The following is a 23,183-nucleotide window of genomic DNA, read 5'->3' on the forward strand; positions in this document are numbered from 1 at the left end:
CTCTCTCTCTCTCTCTCTCTCTCTCTCTCTCTCTCTCTTGCTGTTTTTTTTCCTCTCCCTCTTTTTCCAGCTGACACTTAACGAAATGATGAAATCTATTTTGATTGTACGCGCCCTAATATTGCAATCTATGCTCCAAAAGCACAATGTGCTAGTAGATAATTCCCTGCGCTGTGGGTCGCGTTACACATCGTGTACACTGCAGAATATCACGGTACAATCATCCGTCAGTGTTCTGATCTCCATGCGTGATTAGATTCTCGAATTTAATCATTAGCGGGTGTTGTCTCAGCAGCGAGAGCAATAAAAAGGAAAAGATGTTCTTGATCCACGCCGGTAAAAGGAGAGTTTTAAAAGAGAGGATCAACCTTTAACTGTGTCTTTTGTAATCTCGCTGTGATCCCAATTGAGCATCGCGATTGTCTTCTTTTGTCACCCCGGAACCGCCTCTGTGACAGTAAAGGATTTATGGTTATTTCCTCCGTGCAGCCTGTCCATCTGTGGCTCTATCTTCACGTTGGCCTTGAGAATACGATTCAATTTATTAAGGCAAAGCAATGGACTCATTACTTTAAAAAGGTGGCAAGAGAGAGAAGGAGCGAGAGGGAGAAGTGACACACCGAATTGGTTATTAATGGAAAAGGCACAGCCACAGGGCAGTTGAGATTTAATGATATCCTACAAGAAAATATGAGGGTGTCACTCTCCAAAAAGTCATGCTAAATGTCAACATTTTAAGGTCTCGGTGCTAATTTTATGCCTGTGCACAGTAATGTTTTGGAGAGCATTTAGGAAACACGGCCCAGTGGCCAGCCTGATTATCCCGCTCACCTTCTCTCCTCTCTCCAAATGGGTTTGTGCAGCAAGCGATTTCATCTCTAAGTGAAGTGAACATTAAGGGAGGGGAGAAGGAGAGAGCAATAGAGAGGGGAGAAAAAAAACACGCGGTTTGATTTTCACGCTGTGATAAGAGAGTGGGAGCCAAATGTTACCTGTTAATCTAGCCCAAACCGACCGGGGCTCTTGACTTTGTCCCCCAGCAGGGATGGGGCAAACACTCATTTTCCTCTCTCCGTGATGAAAAGGAAATTAGCTTAAATGTGATGAGGGCACATTAGTGTGTGTGCTGTGCATGTGTGTAATGAGTGTGAGTGTGTGTGTGTGTGAGGGTTTTTGTTTGCAAACATCTTTCTCTTTCTTCACCACACACACACACACACACATGCACAGCATATGAAAGTGATGGTCATTTTAAAGGAATTTGTCTTGTCACACACGTTCTCGTATGTCCTGCAGGTTCATTAAAGGGACAGTACACCCCAAAATCAAAGATGCATATCTTTCCTCTCACCCGTGGTGCTGTTTATCAATCTGGATTGTTTTGGTGTGAGTGTTGGAGGTATCAGCCGCAGAGATGTCAGCCATTTATCTCATATAATTAGACTATATGGCACTCAGCGAGTGTTGCTAAAAAAAAGCGCCAAAGAAATACATTTGAACATCGTGCAGAAGGAAGCGCGCGTCTGTACTCGACACTGCTAGCTCACCTAGCGTCGCCAAGCTAGCCAACGTTGCGACGCAGGGAGGAGGACGCCATCGATGCTTGCGTCTCCCGCTGTTGCGTGCGTGAGTCTCTCTGCGTTCTGCGCGGTGATACGGTTGGGGGGGGTGAACCGATTGCCACACAGTCCCATTATATTTGAGATAAGACGGACATGTTTACCTTACCTTGGATATCTCCAAAACTCGCACCAAAACTATCTAGATTAATAAATAGCACTACAGGTCAGAGGAAATATACAGTATGGATTTTGGGGTATACTGTCCTTTTAAGAGAAGTCTGCCAAATGTGTAAAATGTTTCTGTAAAGGATGCGGAGAATACTTGGAATCTTGCTTTTGCAAGAGACATAAAACAATATCTACATTTATTCAAATAAGGTTATGACACACTATAAGAGCTCTTGCTTCAAACTGTCACACAGCTAAAGCTGAATGTATTTTGCCTGAAAGACCTTTCAGAGTGCAGACATCACTCGCAAGATAAGCTAGCCTCATGTTTTTTTAAAGTGCTCAAATTGCAGGCAACTACTTTTTTTTCCTTCTTTTTTTTGCCCATCGCTGCATGTGTTCCAGAAGACAAGATATTTCCCCTGACAAGATTTTTTCCAAATCCAGCGCGTTAAGTGCAGGGGGAATAATGCTGCGCTAGCTAGCTAATGGCAGTCCGAGAGGTCATAACTACTCCATTTGAAGGAGGCTGGTTCCTCGGCAGCCCGTGGCAGGTCAAATCAAATGTAATTGTGCAGTGAGAAGCAGCGCCTTGCTTTGTGTTGGCTGTGCTGACAACCTCCAGGTTTAGCATTCAGTTCCTCCTGCTGGGAGGAACACCGGTTTGCAAGGACAAAGGCTTCACCTGTCAATATATCACACTGACTGGCCGGCCAAATGTACCTCTGCTCTCCCTCTCTCCCCCCCCCCCTCTCTCTCTCCCTCTCTCTCTCGCCTATCTCTCTTCCTCTCTGTCAGTCTTTCATTCTCTGCACACCCATTCTATTCCAGCCTGCTCTTCCTCAGCCTCACCTATCCATCCATCCATCCATCCATCTGTCTTCCGTCTCCAACCATCTATCTCCTCCTGTTCCCAGCGTCCCTCTCTCGTCCTCCTCCTCTCTCTTTGTGTGTCTCTCCGTACCTTCCTCTCCTCCCGCTGCCTTCCGTGCGAGGACTCAGCTGAATTGTCCTGAGGGACCCAGTTTCAAACACAGGAACCAGAAACATATGGCACATTTTCAACTCCCAAGGTCAATTACAGCTATTTATCCAGAGATTGCAGCTAAATTTCCCAAGGTTTCTTCTAGATTTACCACAGATTGCAGTGTGTGTGTCTGTCACATTTTAAATCAGGCCAGTTTCCTTCTGCTTCTCTCTCTCTCTCTGCTCCCCGCGACTCTCCCATCAAATATTTCAAAGGCTTTCAAGTGGGTTTTAGACATGTTTTATCTCCAGTTATCATGTGCCACATCTTTTTTTTTCTTTTTTTTTGCCTCAGCTTTGCTAGGTCCAAGTGCCTTGCTTGCAACACAAATCTAATAACATGTAAATTGGAGATAAGCCCAGATCCCTCCAAGTGATATTTCTTACATTCATAGTTTGTCAAGTCAATTCCTGGGCCCCTGTTTTAGCAGCACAACACACGAGGAGTGAGAAAATTAACTGGATAGGTGATTCATCATTGCTAGCACACTGTCAAGGACTCCCTCTGCAGCTATTGAGAGCAGGGTGGAGGAGGACGGAGCGAGGGAGGAGGGAGGGAGGGGCGTTGTTTTAAATTATGGCATTTCATTCAGAAGGCATTGTATTTACAGCGTCCCATTTTTATTTGTGGCTCCTATTATCCGCCGAAACAGTTGTGCATGAAATGTTATTTGTGACAGGGGTGACCTGCGAGTGTTTTTCCACGCAGTATTTCATAGTCGGTGGGGGTGGGGGTGGTGTGGCGGGGCCCTTAACTGTACCTTTACCGTACGGTTGAGCACAAGAGGCTGTCACAGCTGCTGTTGGCAGGCTCGCTAGTGGAGAAATATCACCTGGAAACAGAGCACTCCATTCCGCCCGGCCCCCCATCACTCCAACGCCTGTCGCTGTAATTAAGTTGAAGTCAATGATTCCGGAGCAATGGTGAGAAATAAACATGCAAACACATGCCAGCATTTGCAGCCAGGCACAGAGAGAGAAAAAGGGAGGGGGGGAGGAGGGGGGGGGGGGGGCTACAGAAACCACAGATCTAGATCGTGTTCCGCTGGAATTTACATCTGAGTTTCATTAAGACTGTTTTGATTATATTGATTAAATTAGTCACTTATTAGCTTCCCACTTCCTTTTTTTTTATATTTATTTTGTAAACGCCTGTGTTTATGCATAGCTCCTGGTGGAAATGTTATCTGACAAGGGGGTGCTGTACTGTAGTCGGAGTCTGTCGAACAAAACACGCTGTTTGCTTTCTCTTTTTTTTTTTCCCAGAGCATGACAGGTTGTTTCCCCCGCAACAAAGCCATCAAATATTCCGTGTGATCCGACATTGTGTTGGAGGGGAGGCCTGCTGAGTGGGAAGCCCGAGTTTGTTAAAGCAATGATTTATGATTAATGCCAACACTAAATAAGGGACAAAGTGCCTACAGTACAAATCAATTACAAAGCTACAACAGCAGACCTTTCCCCGAGGTCTACTAACGTCTCTAGTTGTTATGGTGATTTTATTGGAGGTGGGTGATGCATGCATATAATGCATGCAATACATCTATATCAACCTGAGCTGGAGCCAACTGTAATGCTTTTGATCTTTGATTAGCTATTTTATTGAGATAAAATGGGACTTTCATGTCGTGCCGCCGTGTAAAGGAGAGCTTCCACCCAGACGCCCACCTCCGAGCGCAGGCAGGACTGCGGCAAACAAAAACAAATTAGCACAGGAGTGGCTTCTTAAAAGTAGGCAATTCATTATTTTTATGAAGTCAAATTATAAACAAATTTTAATCCATTAGGCAACCATCCATTCTAATTAATCAACAGGAGTGAACTCCATCTGAAGAAAAAGGAGAAAAGGTTGTTTACTCTCTCCACGGACCGGCGGTGCATATTTCACCGTCTTCCCCTCATGGAAGATAAAAAAAAATCCTTCTTCAAATTACAAACCTAAACTGTGAATCCTAACACTCGACTTTTGGCGCCGAGATGTTTCCAGGGCATTTGCAGATGCTCGAAATAATCTCCAATGTTTTTGCTCAATCTGCTCTGAGGATGGGTGAAATAAATACTTTAAACTAATTAATGTAAGACCAGCTGTTCGCAGCACTTGGCGAGCGTTGGTGAATATTGATGGGAGGGAGAGGCTGGGGCTGTTTCAGCTCCACTCCGCTGTTTGTACAAGATTCTGCCTGCCACACAAACAGATATGAATACTGGATGAGAGCAGAGAGGTGCCGTGCACGAGGCAGCCAGGGCTCCACATTACAAATAAAACTTTATCCCCCCCCCTCCTACCCTTTCCATGGAATTAACAATTAAACAGCTGATGGCGCAGACTTCCTGCAGAGACCTTTTTTTTTCATTTTTAGACGGGATGTGTTTAATAAACCGGCTCTCTGCAAGATGGTAGCACTTACAAAATTGTTGGCTTGATAAAAGCTCACTGGACAAAAAAAAACAACATGTGTCAGACATACTGTTTTAGTTTGACCAGGCTGTATCTGTGTCTGCCGGTTCGCCTCCCTCCCTCCTCGGCTCCTCTCTCCTCCTCTGAGGCCTGGTGGAGAAAAGGCTGGACGGCAGATGGCAGGGCCCTACCCCTCTCCGCCGGTGATGAATGGAGGATGATGTCATCTTAGGTTTGACAGGCACCCGTGCGTGCATACACAAAAGGAAGCCCGGAGCCCTCTGGGGTCTGAAGCGCGGGCCTGCTTCTGATTTCGGAGTCCGCGTGACATCTCTTAAATGGGGGAGGCTGGATTTATGTCCCGGTAGATATTGTTTAACCCCACACTTGAGAATAAGCAATACAAAGGGGTCTCCGAGGGGCCAGCCAGTCCACTATATTGTCTGGGAGGAAGGGGGAGCTGGGATTGGCTGCTGGAGATCAATAATCCAGTCACCCCTACTGGTTCCATTCAAATCAGGGTCAATGTGTGTCAGCATTGCCAAAAACTACTCACATATTCTAACACTTGGTTGTTGTTTTTTTAGGTTTGACAAATAGTGTTCTATGAATGATGAATACATTTCTAATGTTTCTGTGTTTCTTTGCAGAGGACAACTCAATGTGCACCCCAACAGCAAGAGACAGCTACGAGAGGTTGTCATTGGCCGGACAGCATCTGCCTCCTGGCTTCCCCTCACCATTTCTCTTCCCAGATGGCTTGTCGTCAATAGAGACTCTCCTCACCAACATACAGGTACAGTAATAATAAGACACTTAACACATTTGGACCAAACTTTCGGAGCAATAAGTTCAGCCTCTTCTGATGGTTTACGCATGAAAAGATCTCATTCAGCACCTTTAGAAACTAATTTAGACAGGCCTGCATCTTGTCAAGTCTCAAGGAAGCCTGGAACATTGTAAAATTCTATACGCCGTTGCTTTAAGAAATATATTTTCAATATTACTTGAGCTGAAGACTTGTCTTCTCCAGTAAAGCCGTGGGGTTTTGTTTAAACAGCTTCAAACATCTTTACAGCCAGCAGGAAGTAGTGTGACTTTGTTAACACGCAGCGTAATGTAAGAGTGTTGAGGGTCGGGATGCATAATACATCCAGGGTATCTGGCATCTCCCGTCTGCTTCAAACAGAACATTGCTTTTATTTAACCGTAATGGTAAATGTGCCGTTAACCTAACTGGTGCCACAATCTTTTCCAAACACTACCCATTCATCGCCTCGGATATCTTAACCCAAGGTCCACTAACAAGCTTTCTTCAAAGCCTTCAACAGCTGTTGTCCTTGATCATTTAGCAAACTCCATCCGCTTAAAACAAAGTGTGAGATTGAAAGATCAGTGAAAAAAAGCTGCAAGACGACGTTGATTTAAGATTTCTTTTTTTGTCAAACTTAGAGTTACTGCGGGGAAACTCGCAATGAAACAGTCTTTAATGACAAAGGATGCCTGTATGACCGACATTAGAAAGAAGATGGGCTATTTCTATGAAGTTATTCTTAATGATTGTCATCGGGGGCCACCGGGTTGCAAACCAGAGCGGTTCACCAGACACTACTCCAGCTTAGACTATAGCGGGGCCTCCGGCAGCAAGCCGGCGCACCACAGAACTACCCAGATTTTGCACTCCGGCCAGGAGCAGAGCTTCGCCTCGCTGCTCTGCCGGTCTCCGCTGGGAGCCAACGCCGACACCACGCTGTTGGAGGCCCATGCCGTATTGCTGGGCCCGCTGGAGGGAAGGGAGGCCCTGGAGAAACCAGAACCAGGACTGAGCGTAGCAGACTGTCAGACGCCTGCTGCAGTAAAACGAGAGGTTTTCTAAAGGGACTCTGGTGCTCTGAAACACTACCACTTTTGTCCACAGGGACCGCCAAAATCCACATAATACTCAAGTTCCTTGTAGTAACTTTAACCAAGAAGTATTAGTTCTATCAACTAACTACACCATCACCAGGTGTGTCATTTAAATATCCACTAACACACTATCAATTTTGTCGTCAAGGCTAATTGGTGAAAATACTCCCATTTGTGCCCAAAGCAAACGCTAAGCCGGAGTATTCCACAACGTGAAAGCTCCATGCTGACATCATGCTAAAAGTCATGGAGACCTTCTACAAGAGCTCATTCACGGTCCAATAGCATGGACATCAGGACTACAGATACACTCAACTGTAAATCTGCATACCTTAACAACACCTGTCTACTCGGCGCCATTTAGGCTGCAGCTCGAACCCCCCCCCCCCCCGTCAGAAAGATGAATGTATTTGCCTTCTGTCTGAGTGTAATGATGTGTGCACACTGCTGCCCTTCTCATTGCACTTGCACCATTGGCATCAAGAGTGCTGCCTCTCCTCTGGCTCAGCGAGGTAATTAGGAAGCCACGAGGAAAGCCGTCACAAGCTCCCAACACTCCACCGAGTCGTCTTTGATAATGATCCGCGCGCTGAATATTCATACACAAATCAACAAAATGAAACCAAGCAGAAAATGAAGATAAAGCAACTTAGAATAAATTGGGGTCAGAAGAATCGACAATTAGTAAGATATAGCCCAGCGCTTTTGATATAATTGCGTGTGGATGGGGAGCAATTGTGACGAAAATGGCGCCGGCGTACTGTACAGCTTCCGCTAGAGAGGACCCAGTGTCTTCACCCGCCAGGACTGCCAGGAGTGTATTTGGAACGGCGGTAATGTAATTGATACATGATGAGATACTTGTCATTCATATTATTCATTGCGAAGAGCTTGAAAATGTGCTAGACTTAATTCTGTACATATCGGTTCCAATCCAGTAACAGTTGTCAGCTTGTGCGGTTCAACGGGAGGAGAGGCACAGGAAGAAACAGGAAGAGTCCGTGTGCAGAGTAGAGATGCTGACCCTTGCCTGTAAAGCTCTTACCCTCTACTTAGTGGACCGGAGCTTTGACCTTTAGTGTGGCGGCGTTTCCTCCGGCGTTCTAACATTTTCTCCTCCGACCCTCTCGCTCAGGGGATCGTCTCTCCGGGTTTCGGTTTTTATCTACACTCGCATTTCACCGCTTTGACCAAAAGGGGTCAGGCATTCCCAGCACTCTATCGCATCACCTATTGTTATTTAAAATAGGAATGATTATTAGTACTCTGGTACTAGATCCTGTGAGATTTGACCCGGAAAAAAAGAACCAGCAACGGTGGTACTACGCCTGACAAAGGACCCATGCAGCAGCAGTCAGCTGTGGGCCCTTGTGTCCTGCTTCACTGCTGTTTGGCAACTCAAAGAACCGCTGTGACACACTTTCAGTGTGGTTTGCTGTCACTTCCTCTTAAATAGCCCACATCACTCTGTTTCTCTGCTCCCCCCCCCTTCTTCTCTACATCTCTGTGTGTTCATATATATATAAATGTGTGTGTGTGTGTGTGTGTGCAGGGCCTGCTCAAGGTGGCTATCGACAACGCGCGGGCTCAGGAGAAGCAGGTGCAGCTGGAGAAGACGGAGCTGAAGATGGAGCTGTTCAGAGAGAGGGAGCACAGGGAGACTCTGGAGAAGCAGCTCGCCATGGAGCAGAAGAACAGAGGTACTGCCCGGTGCCGGATGCTCCCCTGTCGGACGCGTGTGTGTGTGTGTGTGTGTGTGCGTGTGTATGTGGCTCGTAAACTCCTGTGATTTTCCGCAGCAGTCCAGACTGACGCAGGCCTGCGCTCATGTAGCTCCTGAATGTACATACACGAAGCGCCGCATGTATGTTTAATGTCTCCTTAACTGCGGCGCCGACACGCGCAGCTGCGTTTCTCTGCACACACACACACACACACACACGCGGCGATCTGCTTAGCGCTCTCAGTCAGTTGACATAATTGGTAATACACATTAAGTTAGAGAAATCCACCCTCGGTCTCATGTTAAATGCATCAAGCTCATATGCTAACTGTGTCGTTTATGTTTAATGAGAGAAATTCATGAAAAATATCCCAATAAATGTTTCAATTTGCTTCAACTCCCTCCAGCGGTTTGTTAAGGCGCAGTCGGTATTGTCTTTCATTATGGAGGATCTTTATGTATTATGAAATATTTAGCTTTAATTGATTTCCCCTTTTCTAATATAGTGTGCTAGATTTCCACAAAATTAGCTTATTATCCTTTTTTTTCGCCGCCCTGCTAGAAAGCAACAGCTGCAATAATCCGATTGTGTCCCCCGCCGCAGCGATCGTTCAGAAGCGTCTGAAGAAGGAGAAGAAGGCCAAGAGGAAACTCCAAGAGGCCCTGGAGTACGAGTCCAAGAGGAGAGAGCAGGCGGAGCAGACTCTGAAGCAGCCCTCACCTTCCGACAGCATGCGGTCACTCAACGGTCAGATGCTCCACAGTGAGATGCTCCTACTGTACATTACACTTTCCAGACAGCTGGTGGGGTTACTAGTGGGACAAACGGGTGGGGGGGGGGGGGAGCCAATGTGTCCATTCCAAATGTGATTTTGTCAAGAGTTTATTTCATAGCCATGCTAATAAGATAAGCACAGCTGTCTTATCGCAGGCTTTACGTTCATCAAAGTGATAAATAATGCTGTTTTGTTCAGGATGTGAATACTGCATGGCGTCCTATGGAGTTTGTCACCCCGTGCACCAGGGCTGCTGCTATTGATTACCGTCATCATATATTCCTCTGTGGATTGGAGACTATTATAGGTTACAGTAGTGAAAAACTAAAAAAGCTCATTCCAGCTCCTCAAAGCCGAAGGCGACGTCTTCACACGTCTCGTTCCGTCCACGACCTAAAGATGTTCCTTTACAACGATGTACAACTAGAGAGGGATTGGAATGTTTGCTGGAAAAAAAGGATGAAGTCACTCATTGATTATTAAAGTGAACTCTTGTAATGGTAGCTGAGAGTACGGTTGGTAATCATTGGTAGAGGTGTAAAGTAACTAACGCACACATTGAAGCACTTCCAGCACAGCTTCATCGTTTGTTCATTACTTTAGCTCGTCGGCTTGCAGAGATTAGGACTTGCATACAAAACACGCTGAGCTCATAAAACAAGATTTACTGTCGGTCTGTCAGAAAATGTCACGGTAATACCTCAAATCTTTTTTAATGCATCAAATCCGACCATTGCTAGCCACCAGCAGTACGCAGGACGGGCTTATGAGACCAGTAACATAATCAGAACAAGACGAGGACGACTTCCCCTTTACGAGACACTTCAGTAGATTTGGCCACCAACTCTCTTCTGCGCTTTTTGTTCACAAATGTTTGAATGCTCGCATTTCTAATGGATGCTTATTCCAACGTGTTGAGTCAAGAACTTGAGTATACTAAGAACGATCCGATTAATAACGCGCACGCTACAGATACAGCCCGGAAAAAAGGCTCCGCCGCCGCCTCTTCTGAGCGAGCGATGCTGTGAGCCCGGCGCTGTGATAGGTGGGAGTCTGCAGGATGTTTAACGGCGGTGATCCCTCTCTTCTCTCAGACTCTCTGACCCCTGAGATGGAGAGTGACCGCAGCAGTGGAAGAACAGATGCTGAAAGGACAATACAAGGTACAGGGGCTCAGATGAGACAATAAATCTCTCTCTCTTTCTCTGGCTCTTGCTCTCTTTCTCTCTTTCTCTCTCACACACACACACACACACACACACGGCTTCAGTTTATGAACATTAGTGTTACTGTGCCTGCTGTTCAGGCATACAGCTCACCATCTGGGCCGCAGCACTAGGTCAAGATCATTGGTTTTTCTGTAGGAATAATATTGCTCTTTTGCTCGACTTTTGGCGGCCGAGACGCTTTTCAGAAGCAGATCTTTGTTTCGAACGCGGATAAAAGATGACACGGAGAAACGGCGAAGCCAGAAACGTCGCGGAGAAAGAAGCGAGAGAAGTGTTTTGTTTACAGCTCAGGAAGCATTAATGAGTCATAAAACCGCCAAAAAAAGCAGCGGAATCCCCCCTTTGATAGCAATAAACGGGGCAAATCAATCCATTTTATGAATAAGCCTTGTACATTTTTAATGGTTTGTTTGTTTGTTAGCCTTGGGGGTGCAGTATGTGTTTGGGGAAGGGCGCTCCGGCGATAACCTTCCGTGGGCTGCCTGCTATCTGTGTTTACCCAGATACAAGACACCTTGCAGAGGTTGAATGTCCTCATTATCACTCCGACGTCTCCCTTTTTTTAATACGCCTCGGCAGCGTCCGCTCAGAACCGCCCTTATCAGTGGGAGGGGTCCCCGATTTACCCGGGGAAAAAAACCCGCTGCGTGTAATCCGCCGTGAAACGTGGAAAATATTCCTCTCCGCGTGCTCGAACAAGCCGGGCTCCTTTAACTCTTTAATGTTTGATTAGTCCACTTGAACTGATATTTTGTGAAAGGGCAAAAAGAAAGGCAGAGCACTAAGTGAAATGGTGACTCCTCCTTAATTAAATGTCATTCAGTCACTGCGGGGATCTGAGCCAGTTTGATGTCCAAAAAAAGGAAATCCATATGTCACCATTCAAGAGACAACTTGTAGATACAGCGTTAATTATAGCCTCCTATTTCATACCAATTTTGTATGATTTAACCACTATAATTTCTTAAATAATAAAGAGCTGGCCCTCTTTGTAGTGTAATTGTGTCAAATTAAATGTGTTAAAGCTTCACACTCTATAGTGACAGCAGCCATTGTCCTGATTAAATGTATAAGACTGCTTGGAATGAAACACATTCTCTGGGATCTTCTCCGTGTTAGGAACGCTACGATGCGGCCATATCATCAATTTCTTTCCCGCGGTCTCTCCATCACTCCTGATGGTCGCCTTGAAGAGTGGGATGAGGAGGGAACCTGAATAACGGGCTGTATTTTCTGTTTTTGTTCAATTAGAGAAGCATTTGTCTGCCACCCATGTCTCCTCCGCTCCACTCCGAGAGCCTCGCTGTATAATTAACCTCGAATGGCAAAAAAATGATGTTGATAAATTACACAAGCAGAAAAAGGGGGAGAGAAAAAACAAGCCTATCACTCGCATGGAAGCCGAGAGGAATGTGTGGGTATATTCTCGACTCCAAACTCAGGGAGGCGAATGGAGGGAGAATGAAAGAGAAGGAGAGAGAGAGAGGGGAGGGGGGGGAGAAAAAAAATAATGAGGGCATAATTTTAGAGAACTAATTATTTCTATTTGTCTTTTGTCACACTTCTCTAATTCTGCGATATTAACACAGTCTGTGTTTATTAATTGCTTTTACAGTGTTTTGAATCGGGTCCAAGAGGGAAACGCGGCTCTTTTCACAGGCAGGCGAGCTACTGGGACCTCGTACCCCGCCAGTACTGCCTGGCAACGGTGCACACGCCAATATCTTCCCCCCAGTATCGTCTCCGGTTCCCCGCCGCTCCCCACTCGACGTGTTCGGCAAGTTTACACGACCCCTGCGCGCCGAGATAAAGTTCTTTGTTGCAAGATTAAACATCAAAACAGTTAAAGTGAAATTAAAATTAAATGAATGAATGTCACTGAAGCAAAAAAGACTGTAATTAATGGATCCCTTAATTGTCTTCATAAAATATTTGCATGGGCATAATTTGCATAATTTACATGTATTAATTAATCTTTCAAAGGAATTTTGTGCTGAGAGAAGCCAAAAAATTCCCTTTGTTTTATTTAGCATCTAATGAAATATTTATTCTCTTTAATGAACTTTTCATCTTGATTTGAATATAGAAATGCTAAAGTTTTTAACATATTTTAATGAGGCGGGCCTTTCATAAAAACAGCGTCACAGATTTTTCCGAGTCGCGTGTGTAGAGCGGATGTTTCAACATTTGCATTTTAAAAAACGGATTTGAATCAGTGAGACAACACGCCCCCTCTCGACGACGCGTTCTATGTCGTCATCCGTCAGGTGATTCAAATCGTCTTTCGTTCCCGTTAACGCCCCGACGGAAGAAAAAAAACACAGGCCGGTAGACAGACGACCGAGAAGAGCGCGGGATCGTCTGCTCTTGTTGTGAGAGCGGTTGCGTCTGTGTGTGTGTGTGTGTGCGTGTGTGTGTGTGTGTGTGTGTGTGGAGTTGTGTGGGGGCCCACACTCGTCGGCCTGTCTGTTCCTCGTAGCGCTGCATTCATGCTGTAATGACTTTTACACAGGACTCGCTGGTTGTTGCTTGAATAGAGGCAGCCATAGTGCAATGCCTCTGAGACCTACGGCAGTGCTGGGTAATTAGCCTGTGTGTTTGTGCATCCCCCCTCCTCCTCCTCCTCTCCCACACACATACTGTAAACACACACACACACACACACACACAACAAGCCTTTGTTGTCTCCACTCCATGCACGACAAAACATAAAACACAGACTAATAAGGACTAATTGATAAAATGTATAGATATTAAAGCACAAGTGGTGACTAAGAATGTTTTTTGAATAATAGAACATAACCTGCTGCTTTGAGGGCCAGTTGTACTCTCAGGCGTTGTAAAGCAGGTGTGTCCTCCGTGTTGAGCGTCGTCTCCTACGTCCTGCTCGCGTCACGTCCAACAACCGGCGCCGCCGAACCTCTTTGTGCGCGGTTCTCTTTTTTTACACCGTTGAATTATTTAGGCTCACCGCCACAGAGAGGTGCGCTCCTCAAAGGCATCGCCCCCCCCTCCCCACGCGGCAGAGCAAAATGTGCAGGTAATAAACGTCAAAACGTGCTCCTGAGCTGCGCCTAACAGATGCTTCCTCACCAGCTCAGCGTCGGAGCGGCGCTGCTCGCTCAGGCGAACGCTCGAGACGAGAGACGTTTTCCGCTGGAAAATGGACAAAGCTCGTTAGGTTGGAGGTGTCAGGAGATACCGCGGCGGAGGGGAATGTCTGCCGTCTCCAATAAACACTTATTTCCACGCAGGAAGTGTCACTTAAGAGAGCGCTTTACATCACGAGTGCAGCACTGTGTTCAAACAGGCGCATCAGTGGAGACGTCTGTAACACGTGTGGCGTACAGCTTGTGACGCCTGGAGTGTGGTTATCATAGCTGCTCCTGTATGAAATATGCATGCAAAAGTGTGGTTACATTTGTACGTCCCAACCGATGCACTTAAATACAAAGGCACCACTACTTTGGTCGGCCCCTTGTTTTCATTCCACCTGACACCATCGCGCATTATCATTTCTCTGAATTAAGCGACTACGCGGCATTTAATGGCATCGGTCACGGCCGCTCACGTAATCTGGAGCTGAAATCGGGTTTGTGAATCCGTGGCAGCGCCGCCGAAAGTGAAAGACCAGAGGGCAACAATTTTGTGAAGTTAACGTCCCATCGAACGCTCTCGCATCCTGAATAGTGCATTTTGCGTCAGCAGGACGTGTTAGCTGTTGGCTAATCCTTAGCTCCTGTGTGTCCTCTGTTGCAGATGGAAGACTGTTCCTGAAAACCACCGTGATGTACTGATAAGGCCGCGAGGAGCTGGAGGAAATAAAACATTCAGAAAAACAACAACAACAAAAAAAAAGGAAAGAAAAGAAAACCCGTGAAGATTCTCAAGAGCCCTCGTTCAGGCTGGTTTAGTGGAGGGAAGAAGTCGAGCTGCTCCGATGGGAATGCTGGAGGAGCTCGTGTCTGAATGTAGAGTAAGAAGTCTTTTCCTCTCACAGAGGCCAGCGTGAGATAGTTCGGTAGAGCAGGTTTTGACGTAGCAGGTTGGCCAACGCGAAGGACAAAACACATTGAGCACAGTAAAAAAAAAAGAAAAAAAAGTACCCGTGGTACACTGTTGGTAATAACCCCGTTAATTCACAGCACTGAAGATTTTTATACTGTATCTCAGCCAGCGAGAAAGCTTCGAAAAATGAAATTCAACTGAAGTTTTGTTTTTTTTGTATTTTCAAATTGAATTTTGAGAAGCGACGCGTGGAGATGAACCTTGCAAGAGAGAGAGAGAGAGAGAGAGCGCGGGAAAAAAAAATGTGAATCTATCCATGTGTTCATCGAAAGAGAAGACTGATGTTTGATTTTCATGTTTTCTAAATTAGATGACAATACAATCAAGTTTCCTTTTTACCATCGTTGTACATACAAGATCTGATGATAATGATAGGAAAACTCCCTCTGCCGAACCCGAGCGGCCCGGCGAGGTATGTGTATATAACGTTTAAGAGGTATTGTGTATGCAGTAGAGCTATTAGGCAAAGCAGTACCAACATTTATATAAACCTACAGTTTTCTTTTTCTTCTATTTCTGAGCCATCATTCTTTCCTATAGCTGCCATTTTGGTGAGAAAGCATGCAGGCATGTCAATGTTTGTCCTGGAATTATGATATTTAATAAATCCTATATTGTGCTGAACAAACGCTGGGGTTGACTCACTCGAGCCCAGAGCGATTTTGAAAACATTAATTATCAAACATTTCACTTTCAAAAAGGAAGACTTTTGCTGTCAATAGTACTGTAATCTTTGTAACAGAGGTAATATTTCTTGGAATTTACTGTACATTTTCTTTTGTCATGAGACACACTCGAAATCAGCACCTCTCAAAGCTTTTTAAAAAAAAAATGTAAAAAAAGATGTCGCGAAACAAATCAGTCGTGACGCAACTTTTGGAGACTGAATGCCATTTGATGACATCGCTCGAATCCCTGTTGAACGTACACAAAGACACTTTTCTTTCCTTCGTGTTTCATGATATCCTGATGAGAGAGAAAAAAGAACATGCTAAGTTATAATATCCTCGTTACTTTCCCCTAAAGACTTTTGAATTTTGGTGCTGAACCCACCTGTGTATATTCCCTGGACTTCAGCTGATGTCAGTCCTTTAACTGCAGAGCAGCTCGACCTTATGTGTTACAATCAGGAGGAGGAGGAGGAGGAGTGTCCCATGTTCACGATGTGTTTGTTCCTTTTTGTTCTCAATGGAGTGTCTATAGGTCTGTTGTCACTGATAACTTATATATAGCTTCTCGAATCATCTCTTCATTGTACTTCAAATTCAAATAAAGTTAACATGTTGATGATAAACTCTGTGAGTTAACTGTGTCGCCCCGGACGCTCGCATTTCCTTGAGGAAGGAGTCTTACGCTGATTTCACATTTCCAGATGCAGCTGGATACAGAAGACGTGATGATCTGATACAAGTGGAAGCAGCTCTCATACGTCTTATAACTCATTTCTATGGATTATGTACGGCCTATAAATAAAAACCACTGCAGGCGTGCTGTACAAGAATAAATGAGCATGTTGTTATTTGCTTTAAAGTAAATGTGATATCTTTCCTTTTTCACTTGAGCGGATGCAAAGTGTGTCTTTAACTTGCATGTGTGTGTGTGTGTTGCTTTTTGCACGTGTAGGCTAATGCTATAGAAAGTATGCAAATGAGGGTGTGACCAAGCTCACTGTAAATTTCATGTGTACTTCAAAGGGTGTGACACTAATTGACAATATATCACCATAGAATAAACTGCCGCCCTTTAAGCAGTTGTACATGCTGTAGGGTCATGCGTGCTAATATTAGCTTTAAACAAGCTACCAGGGAGTTGTGAGCAAACGATGAAGCTATTTATCAAATAACTGTGTTTTGTTAATGTGACACTGTGACAGGTTGTTTTGGCACGTCCTTTCGTTTTTCAGTTTTTTAATTATAATCTGCCCGACCGCTCTCAAAGCGACATTATTTGTTTTTCCCGCTCCGGAGACATGGCCGTTATCCACGGGGATCATTTCAGAACAACGGTTTACAGGTACGGCTCTTAAAACGCATCAGAGAGCACGGAATCGACATTGAGGGACAAATTTCTCCAGTAAGCAATTCTGAGTGAAATGTGTTGACACAGCATGCTCGGCCCACTCTGCATGCTTTTTTTTTTTTTTAAAGCATGGCCGTGACGCAGCCACGGAGATGAATAATTGACTGATTGCTGCATAATTCAATGCCGCATTGTGGAAATTCAAGGCCTGAAATATTTCAAGCTTTTCTTCTCTTTTTTATTTTTTATTTAAAAAATGAGGTTAAAGTTTCTATCAACCTTGAAAGAACAATATGACGAACAATGGGGCAATCAATCATGAGACCAATGCTTCCGGTTGAGTTCAGACTCAACCGCTGGCTGTCTCAGCTCCTCACCGAACTTGAGCTCACTCCGGAGTGAGAGGAACTCTGACGTGACGTCCACTTTATCCATTTAATGACTCAATCGGTTTCCTCTTTTTTTGCTGCAGCGAGAGACTCACTCCGCTCGGCCGCAATGAGCTCGTGAGACGTGGGCTGTTACTCAGATATTCTGTTTATTTCTCTATCTGATGCCCTTTTTTCCCTCTTTTTTTCTTGCACCGGCATCTGAGAGAAGAGGCCCCGCAGCTACATGTTTCATATCACTGCACATTTTTGTAATAAATTCAATTGGGTACAAAATATGACCATGAGGCACGGAGACTTTAAATACCAAATGTGCATTATAGCTGTGTTGCTGCGTTGTGTGGAGCGCACGGTGCCGAGTGCACATTCTGAGCCGTGTGCTCCGTCTACTCGGCTTGACGTGTGCTCACGAAGACATCACCCAGACGGGATTATTCCGCCTGATCCCGCCGCTTGTTTTCGCCGTTGGTCCGCCGAACATCACATCGCACGTTGTTGTTTAGCGCTCGCATGACCAGCCGAAGAAACGTCACGTCCATCCTGACTCCATTTCTACTTGAAGGATGCAAAAAAGAAAAGTTACACGAGAGAAGTTGTATCCATACTTCGCCGTGGTGTCAACTGCATTGTTAACATCAAGCGAGCTAATTCCTTTGCACATCGTCGCGACCGGGAAATGGCCATTTAGTGAAAGCAGTAATGCGGCATGTCTCTTGATAACTGAGTGGTGCCCTGAGTCTGCGGAGAGACATTAGCAAGGTGCAGGCCCGATCGTCTGAAAGACAGGACTAATGTCACCTAATCAGATAGACCATTATGTATTAGCGAAACTACAAAACAGTTTTATCTGACAAGGGCCAGGCCACATTACCTAAATTAACATTTTGCAAGCACGAACATGGAAGACCGCGGAGGCGAGGGGAGGGCTAGGACGGCGGCCTTGCGCTTAGACATTCGGCAGTAATTATTAATTTATGATTGTCTCTGGTCTTAATGAAAATGAAAGCCAGGAAAGAGAACAGGGAGGGATAATGTGGCGTGAAATTGAGTTTCATTTGTACAGGGTCCACCTTTTAACTCTGCGCTTCTTAGGCGGAAATGGAGCCGAGCGCTTCCCCCCTCTCTCTCTCTCTCTCTCTCTCTCTCTCCCCCCCTCTAGAGAATGTATTTTTATCATGCTTTCTCTCTCCTTTCAGTCAAAGCGTGTTCATATCCTCTCATCCTTTTGTGATGTGTGGGGGCCAACATGCCCATTAACATCTCCATTACTCTCATAAGGCCTTTTCCAAATGACACATGGCTCTTTGTGATGTCCGATAACTATGTCAACAAGTTTCTTGAATGGAAATGTCTCGGTGTGGTGCTTCTTTAATGTCAACGAGGCAGCGCGGAAAGGTCTCGGACCAGGTTGGCATGAGGGGGGGGGGGCCCAAAGGAAGGTAGATCGAGTAACACAAGATAGCATGGAGCATGATGTAATACAACGGGCGGCTCGTGACTGGCCAATTTAAGGCTCACACTTGTACTGATATACTGAGGTGATGATGGTTTAACAGCAGGGATGACGGAGGTGAAGAGGGAGAAAACCTGCAGAGATGATGGGGGTTAAATGTTTAGCGTATTAGTTTGTAATGGTTTAACAGCGACCGTAGCTCGTTTCAGTCTGCGGGTAAACCAATGCTGAACGGATGCTCAAGTCCAGCTTGTTCTACTTTCACTGACTGCCAGAAACTTTAAAACTATATATAATGATAATACATGTTCTTTTATTTGTAAAGATGCATTGCTCTGCCATGCTAGTTCATTGCCTACAGCTAGCTTTGTGCGCAGAGTAAAATGACTTTTTAAGTTGATATGGCAAACTTGTTGGTAGACAGTTGAATACTACACATCCAACAGACACTGACAAACATTAGCAATCATCTGAAGTTGTTTCTGGCCACCCAATGAATTTGAGTCCAATATCTCTTTTAGCTCCATATTTGGTCATCACCACCTCCTGAAGTAAATATCTGCTGCTTTGGCTGCTAAACTCTATGTTCAGCAGCTAGTTGCTGACTTCGTCTGTTAGTTGGTGCTTGGTTACAAAGTACAGTGTTTCTTTCTAGCTTTTTGTCTGTAAAGCTGCATGTTGTAGCCGAACAAAAACGAATGAACAAAAACAGCAAAATTCGATAAACCTTCCTCAACTGCCAACTTTTTTTTTTATGCTCACTTGAGGTAGTTTTTACTGTTGTTGAAAAAGAGTTGATGCACTAAGTGGATTATGAAGACGTCTTAAATCACATTACTTATCAACTGTTTCTGCTGTCGCCATCCCGGATACGTGTGAATGTTGGTATTCGTCTTCGGACATGAAAGAACAATGAAAAACAATGAAAAACTTGCCCAATCGACAAAACATTCCTGAAGACTCCTCTTCATTTGTCTCTTGTCGGGGTTCTAATTCTTCTTCTTCTTCCATTTCACCGGTGGATCACAGCCAGGCGTAGGTTATAGCACCAAACTACACCGCTAATCCACATTTCATTAGCAACTTTTCAAAAGTTTGCTTAATATTGGCTTGACAATTTAACGGAAGCACAGCTACCGATAGTAGTTGCGCGCCGTAAAACCCAAACAATGGAAGCTCAGAACAACTGAGGAACTGCCCAGTCGGGTGATGGATATCAGATCCATGTTTCACATAAAAACATTGTTTATTGCCATTTTAAGTAGTTCCTACCCTCTACATGCCTCGTAAATAAGGAGATTTTAAACCATTCAATGTATAAAATTACCATTTGAATTATGTCATCACAGTGAATATCAATAAAGGGAGTCGATCCACAAAATGAACACAAAAGGGTTCTTACAATATCAATAACTTACTATAGTCCTGTTGTCATTTTTTAAATTAGCTACAACCACAGAGCCACTTTATGTCACGATGCATCAATACAATATGAGACTTTGAAGACGCTTCAAATCTGAAGTGGGGTCTGCAAGCTTTCACAAAATTACTCTGCGCACAGGAGTATCCAAATCACCAGGGCTGGTTGTATTAACTCAATTACATTTTTACAATTGTGAGCGAGGGATGGTTAATTTAGTTTGACCCAAGAGCCCCCCCCCCACCGACACTCCCCCAGACGGCAGATGGATGAGACGAGTGACCACAGGCGTGAGGGAGTGTGTGTGTCTGTCTGAGTGTGTGAGCCCTCTGGATTAGTCTTCATTTGGCGCCTCTGTCATGAGGGAGGGGAAGACCGAATACTGTGTGGCAGAGCAAAGCAAACACACAGGGTCAGCCGAACACACACAAACACAAGCGCGCTATTAACCCCCCCCCCCTCAGCTCATCAACTTTATTTTCGCAATCTTCCCTCAGAACCATTAGAATACCCTGAAGAAATGACTTTCCAATTAAAGGGGATCTAGAAGAAGAGGTTTTTTTTTCCTTCCTTCTTTTTTGATCTCTTGCTCCTGAGTTCTTTATTCCAATAATTTAAATTGGAATTGATTTTTCAATTTACCCGCTGACTGCTACGGACACAGAGTGCAGGGGCTAAACAGAGCTGCGTTCCTATGTAAATGTTGCACTGGGCCGCCAAAAATAGCAATACATTTCCTCCTGTGAGAGCAATCAGAAGGACAACAAATGTAGGCCTCCCGTGATGCAGCTGCAGGTATTTATCTCTCACTTTGTGTGCCGATTTGTGGGAAGGTCGCTCTGATTTCCCTCTTACAGGGAACTATTTTATTAATATTTGAAAACAAACAAACATCACACTGAGAAATTGTAATCTAAGCAGTTTATAGATTTTGTGTTTATGGGATTTTCATCCCTCAGGCCGAACATCACTACGACACAGCGTTTCCCACGTATGCTCTCAGGAAACGGAAGTCCGTCCCGGGCTTTCGAGCTCGGGCCTCACATGTTTAAGTTTGACAAACTATGCCTATGAACTCCGCAACTACAGCCGCTCCAGCTGCGTTCAAATGAGCATTTATTGTGCCCCCCCCCTCTACACAGCGAGCGCTTTGCGGAGCCTGCTTTTCAAAGCCGACCAGATTCTGCCCGAGCTGTTTTACAGATGCGCCCAGGAATCCGAGGCCGTTCTTCTGTGGACGAATGGTTCTGTCTTTTGCTCCTGACAGCTGCGCAGGCTTGTTGTTCGCTCTCTCCTGAGTTGTTTTAATAAAGTTGTGCTGCAGGAGTAGTGAGGGAAGATTAATGGACGCACGGGAAGTGTGGCAGTTGTGAGAGGATGCAGGACAGAGCGGGCCAGCAGCCATCTGTTCCTTCTCCTTTACAGCTCTCTTAATGGAGAAACAAACCAAACAACATGGATCTGAGCCCTGCAGACAGACGCGCACACACACACGCACACGCGCATGCACGCCTCAGTCGCACACAGCTAAACACAAAACATCACTTTATGTGACAGAGATGAGAGCCGGGCTTTTGTCATTGTACCCCCCCTTCCCTCGTTGGATGTGTGTGCGTGCGCGCGTGTACGTGCGCTCTCTTTCTTTTTCTTTTTTCCCCTACCTTTCAGCGAAATAAAGTTGGGCGTGAGCCACGGCTGTGAGATTCAGATGAAAGACGCAGCCTGGATGGAACGTGATTAAGAGATATGTTCTTGAGGCAAAACAGGACTTGGCATTCACTGAGACGAAAACCTAATCAAATTAAAGCAAAACAGGGCCATTGTTTGCGGAGTGCGTTTTCTCCGCTTGTGTCACGTTTGAAATGAAACACTGTAAAATAGATACAGGCTTGTGTCTGCGCCGCATCGCCGACGCCGTGGTTTTTTTATTCAGATTTTACACACAGGCACTGACTAATGACGGTTGTGCCCAATGATGCCTAAAGCACTTTATGGAGCTGTCTGGGTTGTAAAGAACGTTTACTATGATGGAGCCTGAATGGCTCGCTGAAAGAGTATTATTGTTTACAAGTTATTGTTTTAGATTAATTCACTCAGCAGAATTGTTAAATTCTCTATCCAACAGGCATGGCCGCCTCCGGTTCCTTTACTCCGTCAGTGAGTATCCCCCCCCCCCCCCCCCCCCCCTGCGAGTTCCCACTCTTTACTGGCACTCCGTAGTTATTATTGGCCTGTAATGAAATCTATAGTCCGAACTGTTTCTCCTTCTGTTTGTTTGGAACGGGCACAGAATCGTGTCACGTTAAATGACAACATGTGCGTCGTCTCCCTCTTTTCTCCCGGTGAAGACATCTGTATGACATGATGAAGTTTCCTCTCTGAGTATCAATCCTGTAATTGAGCTCAGGGACAGGAGAACGTGAGGTGCACACAGAGGAAGTGAAAAGGCTTCTCTCTCTCTCTCTCGCTCTCGCTCTCTCTCTCTCTCTCTCTCTCTCCTCCCTCCCTCCTCCGTCACAAACACACGTGTCCTCCCCCTTTCCCTTTCCCTCTCCACCTGCTCTCCCATCGAATTTGTCAGTCAGCCCTCTTTAGACGCACACTCTTCAGCATTAGCCGCCGTGGTATCACTCGCCGTTGGGGGCGCAGAGCCACGATGGCCCCAGGCCTCGGCAAGAGAAGAAGGACACAAGTGGAGTCCTCACAAGCTTTTCACAGCGAGTCGAGGCGGCGTCCCGGTACCTGCGGCGTCTTCACTCGTGTCTCTGTGTCCGCCTTGAGATGTTGCTTTCTCACTCCGCTCGTACGATACCGCAGATCATGCGGGAAACCGAATTGAGACCGGATTAAATATTAAACACAACCTGACGCGGTCCCCCACCGGAGCTTCCATTCCACTTCGCATGATACAATTAAAAACGTTCCCACGTGCATTGAGCGGAGCACTCGTCAGGAACATGCTGCTTTACAGACTTAAAATAAATCTTATACTAATCTATGGAGAACCTGACAAGGAGGAGGCCAAGGTTTTCCATGCAGGCACT

At 45.4% G+C, this 23,183-nt stretch overlaps 1 protein-coding gene across 1 annotated transcript in view; it reads left to right on the plus strand.

Annotated features, from left to right (window-relative positions):
- Positions 1-16,181, plus strand: part of dachd (dachshund d) — an 85,813-nt gene extending 69,632 nt beyond the window's left edge. Inside the window, exons 7-11 of the mRNA XM_079170045.1 lie at positions 5,805-5,950; positions 8,615-8,762; positions 9,390-9,533; positions 10,656-10,724; positions 14,550-16,181. Of these exons, the coding sequence (XP_079026171.1) occupies positions 5,805-5,950; positions 8,615-8,762; positions 9,390-9,533; positions 10,656-10,724; positions 14,550-14,587 (545 nt within the window). The 3' untranslated portion in view covers positions 14,588-16,181. The remainder of the gene's footprint in view (positions 1-5,804; positions 5,951-8,614; positions 8,763-9,389; positions 9,534-10,655; positions 10,725-14,549) is intronic.
- Positions 16,182-23,183: the final 7,002 nt, after the last annotated feature.

The sequence above is a fragment of the Pholis gunnellus genome (genome assembly GCF_910591455.1).
Source record: "Pholis gunnellus genome assembly, chromosome: 12".
In the NCBI taxonomy this organism is placed as follows: Eukaryota; Metazoa; Chordata; class Actinopteri; order Perciformes; family Pholidae; genus Pholis; species Pholis gunnellus.